The sequence below is a fragment of the Cynara cardunculus genome (assembly GCF_001531365.2).
Source record: "Cynara cardunculus var. scolymus isolate 2C chromosome LG 12, CcrdV1, whole genome shotgun sequence".
Lineage (NCBI taxonomy): Eukaryota > Viridiplantae > Streptophyta > Magnoliopsida > Asterales > Asteraceae > Cynara > Cynara cardunculus.
Genome location: NC_037539.1, coordinates 30,545,276 through 30,553,563, shown reverse-complemented (window position 1 = coordinate 30,553,563; position 8,288 = coordinate 30,545,276). Strand labels below are relative to the sequence as shown.

The following is an 8,288-nucleotide window of genomic DNA, read 5'->3' as shown; positions in this document are numbered from 1 at the left end:
TACCTCTACGTGCAAGATCTATACACGGTCGCATGACCTTTTTAACATGTTTTAGCACCCCCTAGTGTTGTTTGCGGAGTTAGTATGAGTATTTCATAACCAGAATATATAAGTGATTATAAACACACATGACTTGTGCGGGTGGTATAGCAAAAGCAGTTAGACCTACATGAATCATATTTTTAGTTTCATGTGATTTTAATTTAGGATACATACATACTTGATTCAATATTTCATATATAAAATATGCATGTTATGCATTATAAAAGGTTCAAACGTGCTTAATGTTTCAATATGTTAAAATAGTAAGTTATGCATGAAAATCTTTTGGTACACATGAAGGATTACGTGTTCAGACAATAGTAGTATTAGTTAGGATATCATAAAGATCTACATATTATGTACCGCAATGGTACATCTATATTTAATTTAGTCAATTATTATAGGTACGTATTGCTTCACTGTATTTGGTTGGTTCAGAGGTGACAAATTGACCTCCACACTATACTGGGATGAGAAGCAATTTTCCTTTAGTAGCAAAAAGTTATCTATTAATCGGAGGACGTCAACACCTCGGTGTAGGTCCAAGATACTCCTTTTTTCCATAGCCCTGGGCCTATTTACAACTATCCTATCCCCCGATGATTTCCACTCACTAAGACATAGAGTCCACTAAGCCTTAAATAAATCTTGAACTTCAAGAAAGGCGATTACAAAGGTACTTCCAATACCCCATCACCCGAGAGCTCGATTTAAAATAAACCACTGCTACAAAAGTTCAAAGGGGCATACAAAAGATATTTCCAATACGTTTCCACCCCATCAAAACGATAGGCAACTAGTTGATTTCGTGGTATATACAAATCTCCTAAAGCTACATACCAAACGTATAAGTCCCAAGAAAATAGATGAAACTATTTTTATGTAGACTTGAGGTCGAGTTTCTTTTCAAGTGAGGGTGCCTAATGTAGAACATATCCTAGAGTGAACGGATTCTGTCAAAAATCAATGGTAGAATCATAAACGATCTCGTAAGAAACCAACTATGTCGTCACACAATCCATATCGAAGGTTGGAACAGTCCTTGACGCGACAGACCGATCGCACACCTAGTCACCTGCATATAAAAATCTCCTGTCCTAAATCCTTATGTCTCATTCATGTCCAATAATCCCATGGATACACACACATCATTAGAGAGAGAATGTGAATTTGGATTAAATCTATAAAAATCTGATGTATCTTAATTTTATTGGTAAAAGAGGAATGAGACGTGAATTTTTTGGAGAGGCGATATTTATTTGTCACCTATGCCTATCTGGATGGATATTTCAACAATATTTTCCTTAATTTAATTTATTTTTATCTAATCCTGATTAAATTATTAAGTGTTCCTAATTAATTTAGGATTATTATTATTTTTAAATTGTTATTTAAATCATTTTGTAGTTGGTTTAGGTTTAACATTTAATTTCCGTAGATTATGCAGGATAGTTTAGCCTATAAATAAGGTGCATTGTTTTCATTAGTACTCAGTTTTGTGATTGATTAATAAAAGTCTTTTGAGAGTTCTCTTATATTTTATGAGTTTTACGCTTATAAACTCATATATATCATTTAGTATTTACATGTTTGTCGATCATTTCCGCATTTCCTACTACGTCAGTTGCTTTTATTTACAATGGCAGATCAACAACCTGCTACGAAAGCAAGTATAGCAGAGATGACTGGGTCAATTACCACAAGTCTTACTACTCTAACGACGATTGTTGACAGAATCCAACCGAACCTTGACAACGGCGACCGCCAGAGAAAGACAAAGAAGAGATAGGCATGAAGAACTGGTTAGGGTTCTGCATGGCGGAAACCATAATCAGGTCATCAGTTCAGGTTTTTATCAAATCAAACAACCACCTCTTCTTGAAAAATTATGAGTATAAGACAAACACTTGTCCGACAAGCTTGAAGATAAAGTCATCCTCGTCGTAACATAATCACAACAATAAATTTATACGAATCCCAAAGAATTGGCAGCAGGTTTTGAACTAATGGTCAAAGAAACCGAAAGCAAGCCAAGAGTAGATATTCTCGAGCCACCAAATCCTTTTTCACAAGAAATCAATAAGAGTGATCCTAAAGATGATACTTTCATTATTTCAGCACCTAAGACTCCAATAAGTAGTTTCCAATGAATACTTTGTAGCCTCCAACCATTTCGAACTTATACAATATCGCTTGTATAGGAGCGACCATTACAATATCCTTTGGAACTTGAAACCTTTTAGATTTTTGAAAGTCAGAGTTGTGGATCCAAATGTTTTGAAGAAAAGAATTTTATATGAGAATGACTTGGTGTGGCATCAAAACCTGAAGGAGTCGGGTGAAGGTGTGTTTCAAGTGAACTTGATGAGGTCGAGTTCTTTTCAAGTGAGGGCGTTTGATGTAGGACAGATCAGAGAGCTAACATGGTTTTTTTTCCAAATCATTGGAAAAGAAGAAAACAAACTCAAAAGAAGCCAAACACCCAACATCAAAAGCTGGAAGATAGACGCTTGTAGATACTTTCCACGTTTCCTACCGCGTCAAAAGCACTAAATTAAAATTTATATAAAATAATCTCAAAACTTTCCTATTTTTCTCATTTGTATATATTTACATAAAAAGTTAGCAATCTCAACTTAGTGTCTAATTAACAATAATAAACTAAATAATCTCCATCATTTGAAATGATGATATACCATAGTTTAAGTGTTAATGCTTATGTAAACAAACAATGACCTTTTATTTTATTTACCAATTAATCTCCATATATTATTCTCGACCTTCATTTATTAATTTGAAAGAAAATCCATGGATAATGCAACTTGTTTCAAACGATATACAATTAATGGGAGATTGATTTTATATTTTCAGTCAATGAAGAAGAAAATGATATTTAGCCACATGAGTCCCTACAGTTCTATATTGTAGGAAAATACTGAGTCAATAAAAAAGGGATAATAAAGAATTGATATTGCATTGTGATAATTGTCTCAAATATATATATCAGAGAAAATCCAACACAAGAACTTAATAAGGAAACTTATAAATCGAAGAGAAATCATGGGCACCAAAAAAGAATTTTATTTACTATAACAACACAGACTAGTCTGAATCTCTCAAGTGATCCCATTACACCCACACTCTTCAGATACTAGACACACAATGAACTTGGAAAGAGATCAAATCTTAGATTGAACTGCATAGCTATCCTTGCATTCATTTGTATAAAACATATTAAATTCATCATGCTATGTGGCCAACTCGATCAGTTGGCGTCACGGGTGTAGTTTGTCGAAATTTGGGGAGGCTATGGTACATAAAAAAACGACTCAATGCTGAAGCGGCAACCTAGTTAGTACGCAAAAGCTCAATTTAAGGAACTAGGTGACTTGATGCTACGACAATATGTCGCAAGTGCATGTTTGGCATGTTATATTTTCAAATAAAGGCACTTATATATGTTAGTATCCTCTTGAAAAAACTTAGCTTTCTTCAATTTTTTTCACCACTAATTGAAACTATATATAATCTTAGTAATTTTAACTTGTAAGCACCATATCAATTATAGGGTGTGTTATTTTGCTTTATTTCCATATGATGATTGCTTTTGTTATATATTTGATGTTGGATTTGCTTAGTGGGAATATTATTAATAGCCTCATTAATTAATCCATGTAGAAACGAATAAAATGCATCAAAATGTAACAATATTTGGTTTAGTTCCTTACATGGTGTAACGAAGAATAGTTTTTGTCTCGACGAATGTAACAAAGTGTTTCAAGTTTCTCGTCCACTTTATCATAACTCTTTAGTAAGCCTTCCGAGGTTGAAAATGCCACGAAGAATGAAGCGTGAATCCCTCAATAGCTTAATTAGAGTTATTAATTAGCACCAATCTTACATAATTTATTAAAAAAAAAACCCTATTTTTATCAATCATATTACCAGGTGCTTGATGTTTTTGAAAAGTTGATGAAATATTACCAACTAAAAAGAGAATTTTAAGCAACAAAAAAATCTTTTTTTTATTAATCTGGATATCCAGCCTGCTATGCGAGCCGACTAATCCCCAACGACCATCTGCTTTATAAGTAGCCCGAAGTCACCGCATTTGACCACAAGAAGATTTTTATTTCTCTTTAGATTTGAATCTGAGACATCCAGATACTTTGATCTAAAACAATCGTTTCTGGTTGAAAACTGAGAAAGTATCCCTCACACACACATGACATGGCATTGGGCCATTGGCAACAAAATACAAGAAAGAATGGGCAATAGATATCCCTTGGTTTGTAGTTAAAGCGAAATGACGTTAGAAACGATGGCCAAATATAAATGCTTCTTAATAATAACACCAACATCAAGACAAATATCTCTCCAATTGAAACATTTTCTCTCCAGCTTTTATTCGTTATGACACGGAAACCAAGGAATATATATCTAAAGATTAAAAGAGGAAAAAATCAAGATTTTTAAATTGTTTCTTTATACCCAAATGCAAATCCTTGGAGTTCTACTCACCCTTTTGTCCCACACCATGGGGCCAACTTGCACGGCCTCCGGTGGTGCTCCTCCTCGTTTATTACTTCCCTTCGCCGGAAAACCGTCGTGCATTCCGGCAACTCACCAAGATCGGCAAATAAAGACTCGTCTTCTTCTCTAATTGAGAATATCATTGCCATGTCAGCATCTCCAACCATGTCTCCAGCCATCATTAATGGGCTTTCTAGCATTGTTGACGACGTGGATTCCAAATCAGAAAACCAACCGAATCCATCGGTGGTAGTTATAAAAGATGCACCTGGCCCCACCTCAAGACTCGTGAACTTTTCATCGGGTTCCGCGGTAGATGGCTTGCTTAAGTCATGTGGGGGATCTTGATCTTCCTCTTGATCTATATCATCGGTGTTGGAAACTGGTGCTTCTTCCGTGATCGTGGCTGTGGAGGCTGGTGGTGGTGATACGGTGGAGTTATGGTGGTGATTGTTGTTTCTAGAAGCCGGCCAAGGGTGGTTGTGATCGCATGAGTACGTCACCATTACCATAGTAGGGTCCGCTCGGCTCCTTTCTACTTGTTTTCTTGCTGGACATCCTTTCGAACTACTACATCTATAATAGCCCCTGCCAAATTAAAAAAACCAATAATTGAAGGCTTATTACTTTCTTTATCCCCATTTTGTCTTGCCATTAGCGTCTTGTAAACATCATATGATTATATATATTCAATCTTATACGTAATTTATTTATTAAAAAACACGATAAGAGTTGTAAGTATTTGTAACTTATCCATTAAAAACATAATAAAAATTGTTAACCAACGTTGTAATCCGGGAATTGATGTCATCTAAGCAGCAATATTTCTTTGAAGCCTTGAAAAGACACAATGTAATATTTAAAAGACAGAAAACATACAGCTGAATTGGTTGAAAATACAATTCCAAACATTAATATTAATTACTATGATTTTAAATCAAAAGTATACATAAAGTTTTTCTATCTGTAACATGGCTTTTCAATTACGTTTATATTAGAAAAGATACACCTTTAATTGTATGATTATATATGTATAATTTAAGAACTCCATAACCTTTACTAATCATATATGTTTATGTGCAAAATTCTACTGTGAACTTGTTATGAACAAAACACAAACAAAAATAAATTTTGGAGTGTAAATATATGTATATATACCGAGGGTAAGGTGATCCTTTGATGGGTTTCTGGCCATACTTTCTCCAAGCCCAAGAATCAGATGGGGGAGCATTTGTCTCACCCTTAAGCCGAGATCCTTCAATTTCTCTTATTGGCACTGAGACCACTCTTTTTTGTATCGAACGTCTACTGTAACAAATCCCAATTAATAAAAAAATAAATATGAACTCAATTTTCTTGAATTTGTATCAGACTATATATATATTGGTTGTGTTGGTGTGTGTTTGATGGCAAAATCGATCGACTAACCTTCTTTTAGGGGATGAAGTGGAAGTGGTCTTGGTGTCGTTAAACATGCCAGAAGATGGCGAATCTTCGCTATTTTCCGGCGAGTTTTCATGGTCTTCTTGATCTACCATCAGCGAAGTAAATCCATGTGCCATGACTCAATATATAATAGTTTCCACAAAGCTTTGTTGAATAGTCTCTGATCTTTTGATTTGTTTGCACCTGCATATGTACAAGTAATAGCTAGCTAGTAGCAAGATGATTATGACGATGAAGGATCAATAAAAGAAGTTAAGTGTGTGTGTGTGTGTGTGTGAGAGAGAGAGAGAGAGAGAGAGAGAGAGAGAGAGAGAGAGAGAAAGGAAGGAAATCGGAGGAAGGAAAATGGAGGAAGGTGATGAAAGAATGGTGGTGGTCGAAATTAAATATATGGGTCCCAAATGTGGACAGATGGGTAATTGGATATTTTATAGAGGACGTGCAAGAAGATGTGAGGATAAATCCAAACCCAAAAGGAAGGAAGAGGGAGGGGGTCACTTGTTATTAATTATTATTGTTATTAATTAGAATAATACAATAATACTATTACTATTACTATACTCCAATTTGAAAAGGACCTCTTAAATCTTGATCCAACTCTCTGTCACTTAATTTCCCATTTAATCCCTTCTCATTTTCTTCCCTAACTCGTGTGTTTAATATTGCCTATCTTTCTGTCTGCCATTAATATTATATCGATATAGATATACAAGTTCATATATATATATATATATATATATATGGTTCTTTTTAACTTATCTACGTTTTATCTGTAGCTCAATTCTTTGTAGGTAGATCACACCAATAATTCTCCATGTTTATCATGTATAGGAAACATATAAGGCGGCTAGAAGAAAGAGACACCACTATTGCTGGCGAATTGCAAGTACCACCTTTATCTTTCCCCTTTGTGCCATTTTACCTATAAAGTTTGCTGGTTGAGAAATTTATGTTCTATGTTCACATTAAGACTATCGTTCATGATGGCCAAGTGTTGAAAAGGTGACACACGAAGCTTGTTAGAAAAAATGGTTTAGAAGTCATGATGAATTATTTTGCAATACAACTATGACTCCAAAATACGTAACCCATAACAAAGACTTGTACATTGCATCAGATAGGGTTGTATGGTTCTAGACTTGTCTATTGACCTAGTTCCTATACAACGTAGGATCGCTTACCACATGTCTCATAGAATTATTTTGCATTTGATGCATTGATTCGCAATGGTAAGCGATAGGGGCAGATACAAGCAAGGACTTAGGCGGACCGCATAGGTCATGATGGATGGTTTTTATGCAGATTCTCTTTCCATTTGTTATAGTTCTCTCCATATATTTACTCAAGAATGCTTCCAAACACTATATAAGAACCAAAAAGCTTATAATTTTTCTGGATATGCGAGATAAGATAAGAGACTTCATTGTCTCCTAGATTGGTGATGGCGTTTCCACGTCTGCCTAGTTTGATAACTGGCCCCCTCTGCCGACAAATCTCTCCTCGCAATATCCTCAGCGTTAACCTCTCCCTCAATTCCTGCGTTAAGGACATTATCTGTCAGGGTAGCTGGACTTGCCCCCACCTACGGGACAGTCCCAATCCCCTTATTCGTAATTCTTCTCCTCATGTCCTTTCCCCCTCTGTCCCTGATAAACTCCTCTGGAGAAAACGGATGGTCGTCTTACTTCTTTCTATGTTCGTGAGATCTAGCTCTACATACCCAATGAACCGGATGTCGGTTGGCATCACATGGTCTGGTTCTCTCAAAACATCCCAGACATGATTTCGTTCTTTGGGTTGCCGTCAAGCAGCATCTGAAAATGCATGATAAACTTCGGTTCTAGGAGGCCTATTCTAACACGTCTTGTGCGTTCTGTCTTAATGGCCCTGCTTCTCATCAATATCTATTCTTTGAGTGTCCGTTCTCTAATCAGGTTTGGAATGGCCTAAAGCCCAAGCTGAACCTCCCCGTTATCCCAGATAATTGGGTTGATATTATCAGAATGTTCTAGCAAGCCACCAAAGGCAAGACCATTTGGTTTATCATTTGACGTTTAGTTCTTGCTGGAACCGTCTACCACCTCTGGAAATAAAGGAACAATCGCATCTTTAAGAATAAGAGAAGATCTTTTGACATGATAGTCAAGACCATCTATGATGATGTTTGTTCCAGGCTGATTGGCCTTACCATGAAGCCTTCCCCTAACGTTGTCCGTGCTAAGCTTGTCTGGAACCTTCCCTAGTGGTTGGGTCCCTTCTTTCTCCCC

At 35.9% G+C, this 8,288-nt stretch overlaps 1 protein-coding gene across 2 annotated transcripts; it reads right to left on the bottom strand.

Moving 5' to 3' along the window:
- Positions 1-4,357: 4,357 nt before the first annotated feature.
- Positions 4,358-6,332, bottom strand: LOC112522996 (probable WRKY transcription factor 65). Of its 2 annotated transcripts, none has more exons than XM_025132388.1 (3): positions 6,004-6,332; positions 5,734-5,883; positions 4,358-5,163 (listed from the first exon to the last, which is right to left on the bottom strand). In XM_025132388.1, exons 1-3 carry the CDS (start codon positions 6,135-6,137, stop codon positions 4,560-4,562), a joined length of 888 nt encoding a protein of 295 aa, XP_024988156.1. In that variant the 5' UTR covers positions 6,138-6,332; the 3' UTR covers positions 4,358-4,559. The 2 variants fall into 2 exon arrangements, with proteins under 2 accessions (XP_024988156.1, XP_024988157.1); XM_025132389.1 differs by having other exon boundaries at positions 5,734-5,880; positions 6,004-6,313.
- Between the last annotated feature and the right edge of the window lie 1,956 nt (positions 6,333-8,288).

Excerpts from the sequence above, each read along its gene's own strand:
- LOC112522996 (XM_025132388.1), bottom strand. The coding sequence starts at position 6,137 with ATGGCACATGGATTTACTTCGCTGATGGTAGATCAAGAAGACCATGAA. Across the intron at positions 5,884-6,003 it reads ACTTCATCCCCTAAAAGAAG|TAGACGTTCGATACAAAAAA; the intron begins GTTAGTCGATCG and ends GATTTGTTACAG. Across the intron at positions 5,164-5,733 it reads AAAGGATCACCTTACCCTCG|GGGCTATTATAGATGTAGTA; the intron begins GTATATATACAT and ends TTAATTTGGCAG.